This window comes from Telmatherina bonti, assembly GCF_933228915.1.
Source record: "Telmatherina bonti genome assembly, chromosome: 2".
NCBI lineage: Eukaryota > Metazoa > Chordata > Actinopteri > Atheriniformes > Telmatherinidae > Telmatherina > Telmatherina bonti.
The window spans coordinates 21077461-21098582 of record NC_136620.1 but is presented as its reverse complement, the minus strand read 5'-3'; the positions used below and the strand labels follow the sequence as shown (position 1 = coordinate 21098582).

The 21122-nt window shown below is 37.5% G+C and overlaps 2 protein-coding genes across 2 annotated transcripts; one reads left to right on the top strand and one right to left on the bottom strand.

The window, feature by feature from the left end:
• Window positions 1-5769: 5769 nt before the first annotated feature.
• On the top strand, window positions 5770-13266 carry LOC306768435 (monoacylglycerol lipase ABHD2-like; the record flags this gene model as incomplete). Its single annotated transcript, XM_079256800.1, has 10 exons — window positions 5770-5839; window positions 6579-6809; window positions 7876-8051; window positions 8394-8561; window positions 8735-8918; window positions 9070-9162; window positions 9331-9432; window positions 9504-9573; window positions 9784-9868; window positions 13040-13266. The coding sequence occupies exons 2-10, from the start codon at window positions 6598-6600 to the stop codon at window positions 13264-13266; spliced, it is 1317 nt and encodes a 438-aa protein (XP_079112926.1). The 5' UTR covers window positions 5770-5839; window positions 6579-6597.
• Window positions 13267-16361: 3095 nt separating this feature from the next.
• On the bottom strand, window positions 16362-19531 carry rlbp1b (retinaldehyde binding protein 1b; the record flags this gene model as incomplete). Its single annotated transcript, XM_079259885.1, has 7 exons — window positions 19486-19531; window positions 18710-18838; window positions 17667-17871; window positions 17242-17420; window positions 16958-17116; window positions 16728-16838; window positions 16362-16490 (listed from the first exon to the last, which is right to left on the bottom strand). The coding sequence occupies exons 1-7, from the start codon at window positions 19495-19497 to the stop codon at window positions 16362-16364; spliced, it is 924 nt and encodes a 307-aa protein (XP_079116011.1). The 5' UTR covers window positions 19498-19531.
• Between the last annotated feature and the right edge of the window lie 1591 nt (window positions 19532-21122).

Genomic DNA, 21122 nt, shown 5'->3' with positions numbered 1-21122 from the left:
CGTTGCTGCTGCGGTGGCGCGAGCTCTTAAAAACTACCAAGCAGCAGGCGTACAAGAGATGCACGTGCGCGTCACTCTTCGGCCAATCACAGCCCGGCATTTAATTACAGCACCGCCCTCCATTTCTCTTTGTTGTCAGAAAAAATAAGAGTCCACCAAAAGCCATAAATTAGCTTGAAAACACAAGAAGCCTTTACTGTATATGTGTTGAATTACTTTCACAATTTAATTTAATATAATATAAGTTACTTCAGAAAAATATAATTACAGCTCAGCTTCGACATTTATAATCTTATTTATCAAATTTTATCAGTAACTCAGTTTATTCTTTCCATTAGTCTTACTTAAAATATTTTCATAACAATAATTTAAAAGGCTACTCAAGGTCTTAAGTCTACAAAGAAGCCTGTCATATGCAATCCTCATCATTTGTTTTAGCTCAATGTAACGGCCTAAATCTACAATTTTGTTAATTATACTCGAACATTTAGTAGATACAGAGCACTGATCTAGATCAGACCAAAGGATTTAGAAAGGAGATATTTATCATACAGAAAGTGGTCAAAAATAGAAAATAAAAGACACTAAATGACTTACCATTATGAGCAACTTGTCAGAAAGGTCCAATAAAGGTGATAAATTTCATCAAAAAGAGTGATTATGTCAATTTGAAAACACATGGAAGACCTGTAAGAAACTAGTGGACAATTTTATTAATCTGCCTGTTATCTACCTACACACCTTCCAGAGCTAAATAAGTGACATGTACTTTATTGAACCATGTTGGCAATCTGTTTCTTAAACCTGCAATATGACTCAGGTCAGTGCATTGTAGGCCTGTTAATAAGTTGTGGGAAGTTTCCCATGATGACTCCTTGCATGAACTCCTCAGAAATGCAGATTAAAGGCACCGTTTCATTGTATAAAGAATAAAGGTTCATCTGTGTCTGTTTCTTAAACAGAGATCCAGCAGTGGGTCAGAGTTAATTTCTTAGCCATCATAGGGAGTGGGCATGGGCAAAAAAGCAGTTATAAATGCTTAGGAGCTATTTTCATATTTGCTTTTTTTAATATATTTTCCTAACTTAGTCTGTCCTTTTGCATTCTCCCATACTGCCCCAAATATTTTAAATAAAAATAAGTACAATAACATTTTCTTTTGCACTGTATAAAAGTCACCTAAATGTTGGCCAGAGAAATGTCTCCTGAAATATTTAATTTCCTGCATCTTTTACTAAGAAATGTAACAATAGCATGTGTCATTTAGACAGAAGAACTCAACACACTTTGACTGATGGGGTCAAACTAACCTTTCTGTAACCTAGTAACAAGCCAAAGTGATTTAAATAAAGCTCAAAGTGATCTCCCACAAGGTGGAGAAATGCTGCTGTATATTTTTAATTGTCCATTCTTATCAGAGCTGGAGTTATTGAGGATTGCTCTATGGCACCTACTGTTCCACTTTTATGTAGAAACACAGAGAAATACTATCTTCCAACATTATATTTATACAAATATACACATTTACTATTTAAAGCATGGCAGATCTTCTGATATCCCATCATTAATCTGTCATGATTAAAATATTTCTACTTGATGACATGAGGGTTGTGGAGATTGAACATAAATAAATAAGTAAATAAATAAATAGTGCTATTTATTTATTTACTTATTTAGTAGTATGCTTATACTTCCCATTAGAACGTAAACCCTTGTTTTATATTTTATGTGCAAATGTTAATCTACACTCAACTGAAGTAGTTACATATAGACTAAAAAGGTTTGGTTTGCTGAGTTAAAACCACCAGCATGACAAAATTATCATTTTGTTGTGTACTGAATTATTTCTTTTGCTTAAACCTAGTGGCCCAAATTCAGTAAGATTACTGACTGATCAAGTCATTCCACCCAGGAGTGGAATGGTTATGCTGGCCAGGCAGCAGAATCAGTACACAGACAATGCTTTCACTATGGACAATTTTAAAAAGAAAAATAGGCCACACACAACTGTAGATCTTTGTTACAAATCAGAAATCAAAACTCCTGAGGCAATGTGCCTTTGGCATGCTCAACACAGAAAAGTCTTTTACAGCAGAGCCAGCACAATTGAAAATGTGTCGTTCAACCATCAGCAATTTGAGGAATCTTTAAAGAGAAACAGGCAGCAGTTCTGTGAGGTGCACTGCTGTGCATAATGCCAATGGTGGAGAAACTCAGCACTGAGTGCTGTGATGTCGACCAGTCTGTGAACATGGTGCATTGTTTCATGAATTGTTCATTCATTCATTTTCTAAACCGCTTTATCCAATTCAGGGTCGCGGATGTTTCATGAATTGTTGACAGAAAATTACAGTTGTTGTAAAAATCACAGTATAAAAGGATTTTTTTCAAAACTGTTATGCAAAAACATTTAAATTAATAAATAAATCCATTCATCCACCCATTTTCTTAACCGCTCAGTCCAATTCAGGGTCGCAGGAAGCTGGAACCTAATCCCTGGGCGAGAGGCAGGGGAAACCCTGGACAAGTTGCCAGTCCAAGTAATTAAACAAGCAAATAAACAAATAAATAAATAAACTATGTTTTGGTTGTGTGTGCTACACTGAATAATTATATGTAGAATATTTCCTGTAGGGCAGTGGTGTTAACAAAAAGCGCTTGTTTAATCTGTTTTTGCTGCTGTCATATTCAATTCAGCTTTATTTGTATAGCGCCACTTTACAGCAATGTTGTCTCAGGGCACTTTACAGACACATCAGTTCAAGCCAATTCAGTATGAAGCATGCACAGCTTTTGTGTTTGTTTGGAGCATTTTTGTACAGAGCAGGACTGTAAAACTTTTGAGTTTCATTGATCTAAGAAGTCATGATTGTAACAATTAGGATGTTTGCTAAAGTTGTTATGCAGTAAAATACTACATTTTGCACATTCTTGTTCATCTGTTCTACATTTTAAAAACAAAAGTAAATAAATTGGTTAACTTGTTTATATGTATCTTCTTTGCCAATGTTTTCATATGTTTAAGTCAATGGTTCCCCACTATCCTTCCAGTTTTTAATAATGTGTCTGACACTTCTTAACCCAGTTTTAGTAGTTTCTAGAATTCTGTCTCTGCTTGCAGTATGCCAGTGATTTGACCCTTTTTTAAACAGAGTAACATCTTTACCATGACTGATGGATGTGTCTTTCCGTATGGTTGTTTAGGAAATGGGAATCTACTCATGGCAACAGTTGGGGTTAAATAGCTTGCTGACAGCTAAAAGATAACTGCAGGTTACAACTCTTCTTTTAGGTCAGCGTACAATGTGTACAATGCATTTGCCACTGGGTACCATGGTGGTTTAGTGGTTTGCACTGTGGCCTCACAGCAAGGAGGTTGCTGGTTTGATCCTCAGTTTGCGGAAAGTTTGAACAGCAGTTTTTCTGCATTTTTATCCCAGTGTATGCATGAGTTCTGTCTGGGTGCTCTGGGATCCTCCACAAAACATGTGGTTTTAGTTTAAATGCTAAATTGATCACTTCTTTTAAGTCGCTTTGGATAAAAGCATCTGCAAAATGACTGTAGAATAGCAGAAAGAAGTGTTTTGTGAATTTGTAGTTGCATCTTTAATGGTGTATATCCTTAGCTTTCCAATGGTAAACAACATGTGTAGGCACTTGGAAAGGGGACTGAGTAAAATACACATTAATTTGTCAAGACCCCCATATCTGGAAGGTTTGACATTTATGGTTTAGATTTAGGTGTGGTTAAACACAATGACAGAGTCCTCTGATGTTCCTCTTTACTTTGACAAAGCCTCTTCACATGACTAACCTTTGAAAAGTCTGAGCCAGAGAAGTTATATGTCAGAAGATGATTGTGAAACAGGACTTGAATGAGACAGCGGGCTGTTTGATCCTAATCCTCAATGCGGAGAATAGTATAATCCTGTAAATTCAAAACCAGAATGTATTATTCTTGAAAGAGAGCGCTCCTGAAGTTCTTTGGGAGAGAGTTCATAAAGGTTTAAGATGTGTGTGTCAGCAGAGTTTCACCTGTCTCAGATATAGAAATGGGATTAATCCACCTAGCCTTCTTTCACTTCTGTCTTCTAGTTAAAAATGGGGAATGAGCATTACATTTCCAGAAGGCATATCAGGTAAACTGAAAGTGAAGATGTGAGTATTTACAAATGACGTGATACCTAGTTTTTTTTTTTTTTTTTTGTTTTTGGTTTTTTTTTTTTGTATGTTTTTTTTCAGAATGTACAACAGTAATAAGAAAAACACTCAGATGTTTTGGGGTCTTGGAAAGTACAATAAATGCCCCCTAACAATAAACAAAACAAGTAGACGCCAAAGAGACAAAAGAAAGGAATAGTTTTCAAATTTGCATTGGACCTTGTTTTATTTAATATATTTTAATTTACTGTGATTCCAAAGGGATATCCTATCCATCTTATGTAAGTAAGAGTAGATAATTTATCTGAATTGCACCTTCAGTTAGACAATTGCTGGTTCAGAGCGCTGAAACAAAGTGTGTTTCTGATCTACAATAACATTTACAGTTTGTGTAATATACTTCTGATTAATTTGGTATAAATGTCTTTATGTTTAACTTACAAGAAACTCATCACTTCTACAATTCACATCGTGCACCCGCTTACAAAATTTGGTATCGTTGGTGAATAGCGCCACCCAGTGGTTATAATATTCACTGCAAATATGACTGATCGTTGCAAACTGAACTGAGTTTTTGCTGAATTTCTCTTTAAATATTTTTGATATCTTCTTATACCACCCTTGTGATTTTCAGTTGTTATGTTAACTTTTTTTTTTTTCTTTTTGTGGATCTGCAACTCTGTTTCCAAAAGCAAACAAGTTGCAGCACCACAAGAATTATGAGGACTTCTGAACCTGCACTTCTGAACCTTTGTTCTAAACAAAACATGTTTTCTTGTTCTTTTTAAATAATTCATTTTAGTTATCAAAAGTTTTCTGGAATTTTCTCATATTTTCCTTTGATGTGCCAAATGTTTTCAGTTAATTATAGATTTGGACATACATGTAGATCAATTTAACCCTGATTCTTTTGCCTTAGAGGCATGGCGTTGTGATTCATAACAATGCTTTTTTTTTCTTTCTTTTTTTTAAGTTACATTAAATGTAATAAGCGTTTCATTTTATTTAATAAACCAAATCAGACATATAAATTCAACATAAAATCTTCCAGTTGGAATAAAAAGTAGTCAAAGATCAAAAATATTGTGCCTGCTTTATTTTCACAATCATCAACAAAGACATTGAGGGACACAACTTTTTAGTACGTTGCTGCTCCTCTCCTCCAACACGCAGCTTTTGGGAATTTGTTGGTGTTAAATAATAAGCGACATTTTCAACTATTCACTGTCAAACAATCCACATATTTCGGACATCAGTGTTCTCCACTGAGGGGGCGTGTTTCTGACCTCAAAGTTGGGAGGGCATTTACGGTAAACTAGAGTTTGGACAAAAGGGAAGTACAAGGATATACTACGATCACACAAACGCCATTTCACGAGAATGGGGAAGTTCATTTGAACATAAGTGATTATATAAATATACAAAATAGATATAGTGCTTAAGTGACTTTAAATATACATATAAATATCCCATAAATGAGCATTTCTAAAAGCAGTGTTTCCCATTGTTGCTAATGATTACGACGTAGAATCCCAAAGTCGGAGCTTTGTGGAAGTCCCTGAAGGCATCCTGAGTTCGCGGCTGGTCACTCAGCCTCTCCGCTGTAAACAGCCGGTGTCGAGACGGAGGCCAAGTAGGAGTGTGTTCAGCAGACTCTAAACGGGCTTTTTCAACCATGGTAAGCCAGGAAGTGTCCTCCTTTTATATACTCTTAATACATATGTCATTTCAAAAACGTACATACTTTGTTGAGTCCATGTGTGTGTTGAAGCCTCTGTCTAAACTTCGGACCCCTGCTGGAGCAGTTGTTTCTGTAAGAAAACAAAACCAAAGCAAAGAACTTGTTGATTTTAGCTTTAGCGGAAGCGGAGCTTCTAGTTCTAATAACACCTTGTTTTAGCATTGCAGTTGCGTGTCAGAATAATTTTACAGCAAATGAATGGTCGGCTTTGTGTTTATAGTCTTTGTGTGTGTGGGTGTGGGTGTGTGTGACTGTGACTGTGTGTGTGGGTGTGTGTGTTTGTTTTCCAAGTGTTTTACTTCTTACATAATAGTTTAAAAGTTGACTAACTGATATGGTTTTCAGCTCTGACTGGAAACAGTTTATCTTCTTCAGTTTCACACAGGTACGTAAAACTGAACAACAGGGAACCAGTGTTGGTTAATACTGTAATGTAAATCCTCCAGACAAGTTCCTCATAATAAGTTGCTTATTAACTGGGTCTGTACTTTGGATTGAAGAAAATACCTAGCATTTTATGCTGGAAACCTGAAACATATAGTTTGTGTTAGGAAGGTATCACACTGTACATCCCTACATGCATATGTGTACTTGTCTAAAATAGGAGGACCTATATAAGTAAGAAACCAATAGGAGTTGGAATAGTTTTATGATTATATTGTTGTTATCATTACAGGACTTTTAACGTACCTACAATGACTATCATGGAGGACACTGGCGTGCACATTCTTGGCTCTGAGCTGCCAGCTATGTTTGATGGTATGAAGCTGGCAGCAGTGGCTGCTGTCCTCTACATCATCGTTCGATGCCTGAACCTAAAGAGTTCCACAGCACGACCAGAAGTAATCTACCAGGACACGCCGCTCAGCCGGTACCTGTTCAAGTCTTGCCCAACAATGACCAGAGAGTGAGTTTTACATATTTATTCTTCCCTTTTATCTCAGTCAGATATAGATTGTTGCCAAACAGAGATACAAAAGACCAGTATCATGTTGGACCCAGTCATGCCACCAGAACAGCTCTCATCCTTAGGAATATGTATGAGGAACATAATTTTTGCACAAGGGCACTCCCTCTGCTGGGAAGCATTTCTAATAAGGGATTCTACGAATAGGACCAATACTTTTATCTATGCAAGTCTGTGGTTTCAAAGTTTTGAGCGATAGATCCATTTATGTAGTTTATGTAGTAATGACCCTTCAAGAAAATTTCTTACCACCCTACACTAGAAGGGTGAAAACAACCAGTGTTGTCCTGGTGCCTGGAAGAGAAATTGTCATGGTGAACTTTTACATATTGAGACTGCTTTTAAAATATATTAGAATATATAATAGTATGAAAAAGTTGAATGTGATCTAATTAGTAAAGCTTCCTTAAAAGTGAGTACAAACCTCCAAAAGAGATGCACTACAACTTAAAGAAGTAATCAGTTTGGTGCAGCAGGACCAAAGGCATGGCACGCATCAGAGATTCAGGTGGGTCATGTCAGCAGCAACTAGTGAAGCATCAAGCCGCTCACTTCCAGCAAAGTGCTGCAGGTAGAGTTTTCATGTTTTAGTAAACCTTTTATTTACGGTGACTAAGCATTTCTTTTATTTATGTGCGGTGGAATACGTCTGGTAGACATAGTAGAGTGTAATGTTTGCTTTTGAGCATGTATTTCAGCACATCAACTTTATTATTCATCTTGTGAGCTATTAGTGACGACTATTTTTGCTATTTACAATGGTTTATACTGTTTCACTGGAATCTTTTAATTTCATAGCATTAAATTAGTAACAAAACTATGAAGTCATCTCAGTTTACTGGACTGTTCAGTAAAAAGGCCAACAGTCCGATGGATTTATCTGCATCCTCTTGTTGAAATGGAGTGCATGCATGTTTGTGATCTCTGCTGGGACTCCACTAAACATCCACAGGGCTGCAATTACAGCTGACTTATATAATATGGACTGTATGGTCCTTCTCTTCAGATACATTCCTCCCTTGCTTTGGGGGAAGAGTGGTCATCTCCAAACAGCACTGTATGGCAAGATGGGACGCATCAACACTCCAACACCCCATGGGGTTCGCATGTTCCTCCCAATGCAGGATGGCGCCACAGCAACCTTTGACCTCTTTGAGCCTCTTGGGGACCACAGCACAGGAGGTCAGTGGCAAATAGTCCATCTGTTTTTACAACTAAGCAGCTCACTTTGTGGATTTAATGATATGGCTGATGTCTTTCTTAAAGACTTTATTTTTTATATTGTATGGTTCTTTGTCTATTTCTTCATGGGTTTATATGCTTGCTTGGATCATGAGTACATCAGCCTCAAGAATGCACAAGCAGAATCAACTCTAATGAACTCCCACGGGGGAAAATACCATGCATTACAGCAGCCAATTAAATCAACACACACACAATATCCTCTTTGCACTCACCCATGACTTCACTTTATGTTTTTGTGCATGTGTTCCCACTTTCTTTGTGTGTTTATGTATATATCAGATGATGTTACCATGGTAATCTGCCCTGGGATTGGTAACCATAGTGAGAAGAACTACATTCGGACCTTTGTTGATTACTCCCAGCGGCAGGGTTACCGCTGCGCCGTCCTCAACCACTTGGGAGCTCTGCCTAACATGGAGCTCACCTCGCCACGCATGTTCACCTACGGTAAAACAGACAATGCATCACTTTTGCTGAATTTTGAAAACCGCTCACCTAAACTAATTACCCAAGAGCTCTTGTGAAGCATTACCAAACTACTGAGATGACCTAACATTTTGCTAATCTAATCAGTCCAAATAACTGTCTCACATTTTGAAAATTATGTCTCTTGGATTCAGGTTGTACATGGGAGTTTGGGGCCATGGTGGGTTATATAAAACGTGCTTTTCCTCACACAATGCTGGTGGTTGTTGGATTCAGTCTGGGAGGAAACATCGTCTGTAAGTTCCTGGGAGAAAACCGATTCAACCAGGACAGAGTGCTGTGCTGTGTCAGTGTTTGTCAGGGATACAGTGCCCTAAGGTTGGTAGACAACACAAACAAATGACCTGAAATAAGATTTGATCCCGTGGGGGGGGGGTTGTTGTTGACATTTTTATTTAGAGGCTTAGAAAATACATATTTTATGTTATAAAGTAATCCACTCATTCTAAAAACTTTTTTTTACATTCAGGGCCCAGGAAACATTCCTTCAGTGGGACCAGTGTCGGAGACTTTACAATTTTGTGTTGGCTGACAACATGAAGAAGCTCATCCTGTTACACAGGTGAAGAAACAATCTTCACAGTTAGAGACAAGGCTGATTGTGAACGATTTAGCAAAATGTATTAATTCCTCGAGCCATTATTTAACTTTTGTATGTTTTTTGGAGGGGGTCTGAAAAAGGATTTAGTCTCATGCCCTGATTTGTCTGAATGCTCATATTGTTGTACAGGGGCACTTTGTTGGGCATGACCTCCAGCAACATTGGCCACGCAGACCTGAACAGATTGTATGCAGCCACATCTCTGACACAGATTGATGACAATGTCATGAGGTAAAATGCTGCGTTTTGAACGTCAGCGATCTTGATCTAACACTGATGTTAACCCATAATTTCCACTGCAGAAAATTCCATGGTTATGGTTCCTTGAGGGAGTACTATGAGAAGGAAAGCTGTGTCCACTACATACACAAAGTGAGCAATTACATCTATTATTACTACTGTAGTTGCTATTTATGCCTGTATTGCTAAAGCAAATACTAAATTAAATTGAAGGCCTTAATATTTATTTTTTACTATTGTACTTGTTGATGAGTTCTCAGAAAACAGTCTCACAAAAATGTTTGAATGAATACTAAATTTGATAGTGTATGTCTACAAACTGAGCCAGAGTTTTGCCTGCAGGTCTCTGTACCCCTCCTCCTGGTAAACTCCTCAGACGATCCACTGGTTCACCAGTCGCTACTGGCTATTCCACGCACACTTGCAGGTTAGTGGTTAATTCCAAAAAACAGTCACAAGGTTTGTATGAAAATGGAAAAATCTGAATCTGGTTTTAACATATTTTTTTATATGGAACAAAAGGCACGTTGGATATAAAAATATATCTATTTCCAAGTTTCTTTCGCTTTTTAGTTCTTAAATAGGAAATTCTGAACTGCTAGAAATTGTTCAAGGGCCCAATATGTTTATAATAGTGTATTTTCACAGTCACTGTGTTTTTTGGAAGGGATTGGGGTGGGAAGGTTGTTTAGAACATGTAGTCGGTGAAAAATTAGCTTCTGTCAAAGTCAAGTCAAAAAGACTTGCACCACATACTGCAAAACAGCTCTATCCCAAGGTCTGGATCTAAACATCTGTGATTAGAGCCATTTGAAAGAAGCAGCGACAAGATCTAAGCATTGCATATAAGTCACATCACAAAAACACTGTCATTAAACTTCTCTGAACTTTTGAATTATGTTGCACTTTTAATTGAAGAAAACTGGACATCAGTAGCTGGCATTGATTGTTGTTTCCATGGATACAATAAACAAGATTTCACAGAGGCCTTAAAATCTTTTTTTCTTTTTAAATAAAGAGACAGAAGATTTGGTGAGAGCAGTAATGTGTGAGGTTGTTCAACCTGGCCCTACTTCAGCTGATGTCCTTCAACAGCTGCAGTAGGCTAAACACGTGACAAAACTAACATGTATTTGTTATATTTGTCTCGTATTTGTCATTGTCCATATCACAACAAAACAGAAACCATTAAATATTGAGCAAACTGATATTCATGTCTCCAACAAATAATGCAAAATAACTTATATCTAAGTATGATAAGACAGGGAAAATAGTGTTTTTTTGGACCGATGTTTCTGCGTTGCTCCCTGTTAAAATGCAGCAAAATTTGAATGAGGTGCAATCCAGTGAAAATTGTTTGGCAACACTCATTTTTTACATCCATCTGAACAAGATCCCAAAATTTATCTACTAATAAATATTCACCTTTTCTCAGATTAAGGTTTATGGTCAAACAAATGTGCCATAATGATATTAAGGTTTTATTGTTTATTGTATGTCTCTTTCTTCCTTTTTCTTTTGTCAAATAAACGTTAAGATCAGTCACCAAACCTGAGCAAAATCAGTGTAAAATGGTCCAGTGTTTTTGTCAGCCGAGGCAGAAATCGCAGTATTATATTTCTCATATAGTTTTAGAATTATATAACTACTTATAATATCAGTTTTATTGTCATTAATGACACAGATGACAATTATGGTTTGAAAAATTGACAGGGGTGTAGAAACCTGATACGTTAGTCTGGAAAAGTAGGAATCATGCTTTCAAGCATGAAAGTCACTGGTGTTGCTGTCCAAATTTAGCACAGTGGCTGCATTAACCAGTCAGTTGTGCATGTTTAGTTTGTTTATTCAAAAACAATGACTAGATCTGCAAAACATTTCCCACAGTTACACTGAATTAAAAAGCGTGAATGAACCTGTTGTCCTTCCTCAAGAACCGGAAAGACAGTGTTGATAACATCTTGCCGCAGCTATCTGCTCAACACCATTCAGCCCAGACGATACTGTTGAATTTTTCAGGGCTATGTGATCTCCCTCGGCTTTAAGGATTTTGTGGTGTGTGTGTGTGTGTGTGTGTGTGTGTGTGTGTGTGTGTGTGTGTGTGTGTGTGTGTGTGTGTGTGTGTGTGTGTGTGTGTGTGTGTGTGTGTGTGTGTGTGTGTGTGAAGGTTTTTCGGGCCAGGGGTTGCTGATATGTCTCACATTGGCAGCACACGTGCAGTGACCTTATTGTGTGTTAATTATCGTGTAATAACTTCGAAGTGAACTAAGAAAAGTAAAAACTGGACTAGTACTTCAATGTAACACATCACATTTTTTCAGCTTTTTTTCTTCTAACACTCACATGTTCAAAGTCAAGTAAAGTAAAATCAGAACACATAGAATATGGCTTCTTTTTTTTTTCCCATGTAGATGATGTAATTACCCTTTACTGTACTGACCTGTAGCACACAGGAGCGTTATTAAGATACAGATAGGCAAAGCTTGGAAACAGAATTTTAAGTTTCCTCATCAGTATGCAGTATTTTACCAAAAGTCTCAAGTACAGATGGTGAGAAAACTGGCCCTGTACGAAGTGAAGGTGGAGTCGTGTAACGGTGCGGGAAAGGAAGGTGGTGCAGAAACCAACCATCTTGGCCAGTGACCTTGTGAGTTACTGAGCACCATACCTCCACATTCAAAGTAGGGGGAGCTTAATTATTTATTGCCACACAGACAAGATTGTGGCAGCTTGAATGAACTGAACGCAGATATCCAGAAAACAAAAGTGAAACATTTTTGCTCAAGAAGTTGCATCTTCATAGACCTTTAAGCACAGCGTTTGTGAAAAGTGTCATTTTTCAGCAGCTGCTGGATGTTCCCCCCCCTGTTTCTGCTGTTCAGCCTCATAGAGGGGAGAAACCAGACACCTTGCACAATAAGATTGTTTGCAAAGTCATTAATAGTCTCTACTCGTTCTTGCAGTTCATTCAATAAGCATCCTGGTAATGACAATAAATAAATAAATGACAAAAAACTTTGCAGTGTAACACTTTTAATGCTTCACTGTTTGCAGATGAGGACCTAGTTTTACATTTGTTTCTGTCCTTTTGCTCACTCAGACATGTTACTTAAACTCTTTAAATATGTAGTAAGAAACTGCATGTGCATGGGTCAACTTTCTGTTTTGCTGCTCCAGTCTTTGATCTGACTTTGCCTGACTTGCATACATACTTGAAAGACACTTGGAAGAAACCATCAATTAAACTTCAGGGAAGTAATTTTTGGATTTGTACAGCTGACATGAAATAGAATTCCAGTTCGATGCTTTGTCTCTTCTGCTAACGGGATAACCAGAGTTTTGTTTTACCGAGTTTCTTAAAGGTCTTAAAGAAGCACTGCAATTCTTCTAAAGATTTTTTCAGCTGTACACCCGCTATCGGCAGCTTATTCATCATCCATCTCACATCCTTACAGTATTTTGCAATCTCTCTAGACAGTAAAAGACAGTTTTGACTCATCTTTTCTCTTGCTCTTTCTTTTTCTCTTTCTCTCTCTTCCTCTAATAATGTTTGTGCATTTCTTTATATGTACACATTTCTATCCATCTTACTTTTCAGAGAAGATGCCCAATGTAATGTTTGTCCTGACACAGCACGGAGGCCACATGGGCTTCTTTGAAGGAGCTGTGCTGTTCCCGCAGCCCCTCACCTGGATGGACAAGGTTATTGTTGAGTATACAGATGCAATCTGCCACTGGGAGAAGAGGCAGCCGGTCAACCAGAAGAGCACTAACCAAGATTTGGACTCTTCACGACAAAGCACAGGGATGAAGCTCAGCGGGTAATGGAGACATGCATGTCCAGGGACAGACTCCCAAAGGCAAAACAAGCACGTGCTCAAGCCCAGCTCTGCATATCTGCTCAACTTCAGCACTAACGACTGTACAGTCAGTCATACTGGAAATAACACCTGCAAGAGTGATGTGGCCTGTTCTAAAATGTTTCACTTAGCCGCCACTGTAACAGCAATCTGCCCTCTGCTGGTTTGTGGGAGCTGCAGTGTTTGATTTAGCTGAGAGGTGAACTTCAGCTACACTGTAAAGACAACCTTTTACTTTCAGACTATTTTTATACACATTTTCTACTCAAATCATTCCTTAAAATGCTCATTCATCTTAGTATTTATAAGTCAGTTTACATAGAAGCAGCACAGTATAGAACAAGAGAAAATCAAAGTGACCTAATATCAATGAGGTAAAGGAAGATTCCTGATGCAGCTGCTGTGATGAGTACAAATTGTTAGTACTCTTTTCAGATATCTTCAATTCCTTAATATGACATGTTTGAAGAGAATGTGGCTGCTTGTTGCAGGTTAAATGCGATAAAAACACCTCACTTTATATTTCTGTTTTTGCACAGTCGGCCATCAGGCCGTGATGTTGTTGCTATCCTTAAAAACAAAAATGAGAGTCCCAATTTTTTCTTTGTTTGTTTTTTTTGTTTTATTTTGTTTAATGAAACTTAAATCTTGAAACTGTGCAGGCACTTTATACAAACTGGCTGTAGCCTGGTAATCCCAACGTTGCACTTCTTGGTGTAAACCATTTTTTTCCCATTGTACTATTTCTTTTTTTTTTTTTTTACTTCATAGTAAATCTACCTTAAAAACATGCATTGCATGTTGGTTATCACTCTTCTGTCTCCTGGGGAAGATGAAGCGTTCAAGTGGTTTTGTTATTTAAATGCAGCTGTTTACACGGGTTATTACTTGCTTGAGTAAATGCCCTGAAACAATTCTGCTGTCAAAAAAAATGGATGAATTACAAGAAAAGATGGAAAAGAAGGTGGAAAATACTACATCTAGAACATTAAAAATTGTCCCTCTGAACTTTCTTCTATTGAAATTGTCATGATATCAATAGAAAACGTGCTGGTTTAGCTTCTTTTACAGTAAAGCTTTTGTGTCATGTGGCAGTGTGAACATCAAATGTTATGGAAAACATACTGATGAACAACTCAACAACTCAACTCAACTCAAAACGGGTCCAGAAATGGCATTTTTGCTTTCTGTAATTTCTTTTTTGACGTCTTTCATTGATATTCATCAGTTTCCTGAAAACATCCACAGTTTATTTAGTAAACTACAAACAGTTTGTGCAACTCAACAATATTTAAATCCTGTTTACTTGCATTAATCAATAACCAACTTTTAAAACAACTTCTATCGGCTTAACTTAAATTCACCACTGCCTTATATGTGCAATGTGTCCCGTTTGACTGTTTTTGCACTTTATTGGATTAATAATTTTTTGTAACATGAATCAGCTTGTTTTTTTTGTTTTTTTGTGTGTTTGTTTAATATTGTGTTTGCTCTAATGTAAACAGGCTGAACTAATCCGTTAATAAAAAAATTTCAAGCGTGTGTATTTATATAAATATTTATATGTAGAATGAAAATCACCAAACTTTGTATTTATATACAATTTATTGTACATTTATTGACATTATTGGTGCACAAGACAGCACAATGGGACAAGCTTGGTTAAATCCATTCTATAGCAAAAGCTAAAAGAAAAACACACACATGAGACAGGCACTTGTTGAAATTTCAGCCTTGTATTTCATGTGAAGACAGAGACGGAGGGTGGAAGCTGAGAAAGCTGGGGCCTGCCAGTGTTAAAACAAGCTGTGTGGATATCTGGAAGCTCAAAGAAGCACAATTAAACATGAGTGAGACTGAACATTATTTGTTTAAAAGAAGGCAATCCTGGAGTTAATGTGTATATTTAAGTGAAGTGCTGATTATATACTGAAGCATAAGTTTTTAGATGATATACTACCTCCAGGGCAGCCACAAGTTTCTACTGGTTTGACATGTAAAGCAATGTGCAAAATTGTGAAAGCTGCTTAAAATAAATTCACTACAGTGAACATTAGTCCTCTGAATGTTTAACAGTTTCAAATTTATTAAATTTTGAGTGTGGGTCTTTAGCAAACTCTTCCCTGTTGGACACTTTTCAGGAAGCACAGCTCATTTTCAGTCCCGTGAGTGTTAAATAACACAATCGCTTTTGTTTTTCTGATCTGAACATTTTCATGGAGCCAAAAATAAAAGTAAAATCCCTAAATTATCACAGTGACAAATGACTTGTTATTTAGACTAGTGAGACTGAGGGGTGATTTCTATACTATATTGCTATAAATGTAAATTAATAGTTTCTTGGGCGACACCTTTGTTAAAACAAGTTTAAAAGCCAATTCAAAAACAGCTAATTAGTGAAGCATCTTTGTCTTCTTTGTTCTTTACACCAGGGTTGTCCTTTTAGTCTCTCTGCTTCTTACTCACCTGATTAAAATGAAATGGGTCTCCTCTACAGCCGGTTCAGTTTCTCCACAACTGTTACCCACCAGTTCATGTGGGCCAGCTGAAGCAGGGATGCATTGTAAACCAGCAGAGCGTTTAACCTTGAGGACTGGATTGGACTACTCTGGTCTACACTGTCTCTAAGGGCTGCTATTTAGCAGCTTTTTATTGTTTTCACACTCTAGGCATAATGGGTCACGATGACAAGAAGCTGTTGTTACTTTTGATTTGATTCAGGTGTACTGGAGCAAGGAAACATTTGAAAACTACAGTATAACAGACCTCGAGGACCGTGGTTTGACACCTCTGGTCTGTAACGTCATATGAAGTTGTAAAGTGCCAGCTGAAGGGCTTGTACAGTACACAATATACAGCAGAGTGAAATGCTGGTAACAAACCTTAGATGATCTTACTACTGCATGTCTGTGCTTTATTAGAACCACTTTTAATTTCTCACACACTCATGCCTTTAATAACATCTGTTCCTACAACCACACAGCAAGATTGGACTTTGATTCTCCACTGTCCTATAGGGGTGTGTAATACATAAAGACCCTCAGCTTTCTCTGAGGATGTTTAGTCAAACAGCTTGGCAGCCGTTGCCTTGCCGTCATACTTGGAGCCTTTTCCGTCAAACTCGGAGGGAAGGATGTCTGCGTCAAACTCCTTGTAATAGTTTTCCAGCTCATCTCCATGGACAAACACCTAAACCAAGGACAGCAGCTGTTAGCGATGTTTGAGACTAGAATTAGTCATAATTTGATTTACTTGGTATTTACAGGACATATGTTGCTTTATTTCTAAGATGTTTTATAGCAGCAGTGGTCAATGGGTCTTCATTAGACCCCTTGTTTCTGCTCCCAAAGTATCTTGATATGCTTTAAAACCATCATTCTACCTCAGTGTCATTGTTTTTCTACTGTTTTTTTTTAACTGACTCACTCTCTCTAGGAGCTTGCTCTTCATGAGTGGTTTGACCACGTTGTAGGTGGTGGTGAAGTACCAGGGCTGATGAATGAAGTGCACAGCTTTGAAACGTGCAGGGAAGGAGTCCTGGTGGAATACAAAGAGCAGCGGGCATTTGTCTACAATCCTCTAAGGGTCTTCATTTACTATCCTACTGATCTATTACGATCTAGATTCAACTAAAGGTTTAAATTGACTCCTCCCACCTGCAACATGTCCACCATCTTTTTAAGCTCAGTTGGTTTGATTCCTGAAGCTTGCTGCATGGTAAAACCTTTGAAGTTTTCAATGATGCAGAACCCATTGATCTGAGTTTCCTCATTCTCCAGGAGCTTCTCAAGGATCACACAATAGGCACGCAAAATCTGTTGGCATATTAACATTCTTATCGTTTTTCTTTAAGTTGTAAGAAACATCTCCAGTACATGCGGCTACTTAGGCCTGATCAATGATAGAGAAAGCCTCTAGGTATACAAAATTAAGCCTGTACCTCATCGAAGGTGATCTCTTCATAGTCCCAGTTCTCAATGTTGAAGAGCAGAACCACACGGCCGTATTTGTCTCTACTGTGCAGGATGCCGGGATAGCCGGCCTCGATGGTGCTGCGTACGGCCTCTGGGGTGAGATTCTCAAAAAGCTCAGGATAATCTTTCCTGAAGCGAACGTATCCTGGATAGAGACACAGTAGAATCACTTGATTACCAATGGAAACTCAAACACCTCACTTGATGAGAATTTGGCACAGTTTTGAAGAACACCATGGATCACAGTGGAGTCTTAATGGACTGATACAGCAAGTCACAAATGAATCCCTGTGGTTGTATCATGAAAATTTGTTCAAATTGACAACTTGGCTATATTTTTATGTAAAAAACAAACAAAAAAGTGCATCATCAGCCAGTCATCTTGACTTACCCTTCATAAGATCGAAGGCTCGGGGCACGTCGTACTTTCTGGCACGAATGAAGCGAACCAGCAAACTGTCTGGTTTCTCCCCGAAGGTGTCCAACACCCCCTTGGCCAGATCATCTCCTGCATCTGCCTTCTCCTTGATTATTCCTCTTAGCTCCTTCACTGCAGACACTCGCTTCTCGTCTGTCTCATTCAACTCATCCTTGGCCTGCAGGGAGAGTCAGAACAGACAATTATGTGTATGTTTAGTCAGATACTTTACATTATTTCATATTGTCAGATAATTTAGTGATTGTTATTATTAAAAGGTTCAATAAGTGGTGGGTTTTTGTTTAAATAAGCTTTTAATTCAAGTGTCAAGTTAGACATTTTCACTTGCAGCTGACAAGCTGGTTTAGCCAGTCACCTGCAAAACTGAGTACTTTGATGCACAGAGATTCTTACCCAAAGCTTCTAAATAAGAGAAACTTTGCAACAGTGAAACTGTGCACCTCCTTTTGTTATAAAAGGGTGTCTGACATCATGTCAAAGCCTTGATACAGTTTGAAAAATCATCTTTGTACCACTGTATCTGCTTATTTCTCCATGATTTTTCCATTTAGGGCTTAACATGCTAGATTGACTTCAAGAAAAGATGCAGGAATTACTTTCAAACCTAGACATGACCAACAATTAATGCACAGTGTTACTGATAGTCAAACCTTCCTGGAAATTCCATTAATGTGCCTAGAATTTCACATCATCATTTTTAAATAAGCTAACTTCACCTGTCATTTCTAACCTAAGTGTTAATTTTTTTGTTTGTTATTCTTAATGTTGTTTGCTGGAGTTTTTTTTATATCAAGATTGTAACTGTACAATAATCTAGGGATGTTATGTATTTCCTGTATGTACAGAAGGTGGATTGTTCTTGCAGGTGACACTGCGAAGGCCTGCAGTGCAAGCAAGTCAGTGGTCTGTTGTAGAAGTTTTATTTCTTGAGCTGACCAGGAAATGGTTTGATAGTTTTAACATCATTTCTGTTTCGGTGGAAAAATCCGATCTACCTTCTGCCTGGTGTGATCTGGCAAGTTGGCACATGGTCCAAACACTGGCCCGTGGTCCTTGACGGTAAGACGTTCCAGCTTGGCCCTAAGTGCTTGCTCCTCCTCTGACACCATACGGTAGGTTCCACTCTGAGGAGAGACAGGACAGTGATACAACTTGTCATTGTTTAGACTGAAAAACTGAAAGGTAAAAAAACAACAACAACAAAGATGATCAATACTATAGCTGTTACAGATTCAGTCCTGTATGAAGCTGATATTTCTTTCATTCTAAAACAACTCTGTCCTATGAGAAACCTTTAAGCTTCCAAAAAGTTTGGGTAAAAACTAAATGTTTTTGCGTGTCGACATAATTCTCTCACATGATTTGGTTGTACTGTGTGAGCTTTAAAACATTAATAATGCATGAGTCAGAGTGCCTGTCTGCCAGTTGCAGGAGCATAATCAATAGGCCACAGTGTTTGGTTAATCTTCCTCACATGAATCCAGTAAAGCCTGTAAATACATAGTAAAGACTACTTGTGGGTCTGAGGCAAGGATCAGAGATTAACAGCTAAGGCTACTGTAGCTGTTGACTAAACAATGATAAAGGAATTTGGCCTTGCAAAATGTGGAGCTGCAGCCAGAGGAAGATGTTTGTTAGGAAGGAGATAAGGTGTGAAGGATTGAGGATCGTTTTTCAACCTTCTTCTCCTCCAATACACCTGATTAATGGAGATCTACAGATATTAGACCTCTTTGCACAGTTTTGTACAAGTAAAAGTGTAAGTACTTACGACCACAGCCATGCTTTCTGCTCTTCAAATCAGCTTTGGATAGTCTGGGGGGAAAAATATGGGAGGAATTTGTGATTTCCAGTAAATACAAGAACAATTGCCACTCTGTGCAGCATGTTAATCCCCCTTTCATCTCATCCTCTGTGCTCTCACACACAACCTTGATTATGCTATATTTGGTAGTTGCCCATTTCTAGATGATTTATAATGCTGACAGTCTTTTGCTTTAATTATGAATAGACACGCTGCTGTTAAACTATGCAAATATATAATTGGAAAATGAATATTATAGTTGTAATTATATCTACAATTATAAGCAAACAATCAAAAACATTTAATCAAGCTGACTTAGTATAGTGTCTTCATGTCTCTACAGTCTAACATCCACAGTTGTGATCCAGTTAATGTATTATTTCTTTTAGCGCTGTTGGTCTCAGTATAAGCTCCAAGATCCTCCATCTCTTTAGATGAGGGCAACAATTTTCAACTTGGAAAGATAATCAAATACATTTGGAGAAAAAAATCAGGAAATAAAAGGTTACTAGATACTCATACTTTATGCTATTATAGTAAGCAACAACAGTGTCCCTGGTTCAGACTGTTGACTAACAAACTGCAGTGTGAGGTGTAGAAGCTGTAAGGATGCTAAGAGGAATCATTCAAGTCCTACCTGAAGCAGATGTGAAGTAGCTGGCAAGAGTTGAAGGAGTCTGTGTGGAGCAGAGGTAAAGGGGACCTGTGATTTGTAGTGCTGGGATTAGTGGCGTCACACCAGATTACATCCAACAGATTGTTTTTTTTCTTTTCAATCAGCAAAAAAGTGCCAGTGGTGGGCCAGGGGGGCTGTGAGGGTGACATTGTGTGGCCAATAGCAAAAGGCACTCCTTTAACAAAAAATCAGAACCCGGACACATTTTAGATGATGTAATGCTGAATATAGATTTTAGGCAACAGGTGACTTCGTGTGGAGGGAGTGATTGTTTTCCAAGTAGATGTGAATGAAGGGACAAATGAATAAGAGCCTCCATTACTTGAATGATGGTCCTGATATTGTCATGTGATCAAGTCATAACCAATATTATCTTAGAGTAGCATTTATATCATCTAATTTTATCTGGTATATCCTGTTTACTTTAAATGTAATTCATTTGTGGTGATACCATTTCTTGATTATAATAGTGTTAAATTAAAAAATGTAATCAATGTCTTGAAGATCCATCAAAGATGTTGTAACATCATGTCAATGGACTGACTGAAATGCAAACATGTCCCAAAAAGTGTATTTCATAAATAATATAGCATTTTCATTCTTTTCAGTTTAGAATGTGGATATCTACTTTATATTTATATATATAAATATATATATATATATATATATATATATATATATATATATATATATATATATATATATATATATATATATACAAATATATATATATATATATATATATATATATAGATAGATAGATAGATAGATAGATAGATAGATAGATAGATATTCAGTAGCCATTAGACCTGAATCAGCACATGTAAACACACAAAACACATGTATAAAATAACATTTTAATGCACATCAAAAGATAAACAACCACCTCGGATTTGGATTTACTCAGGCACTCATATCAGTAAACATG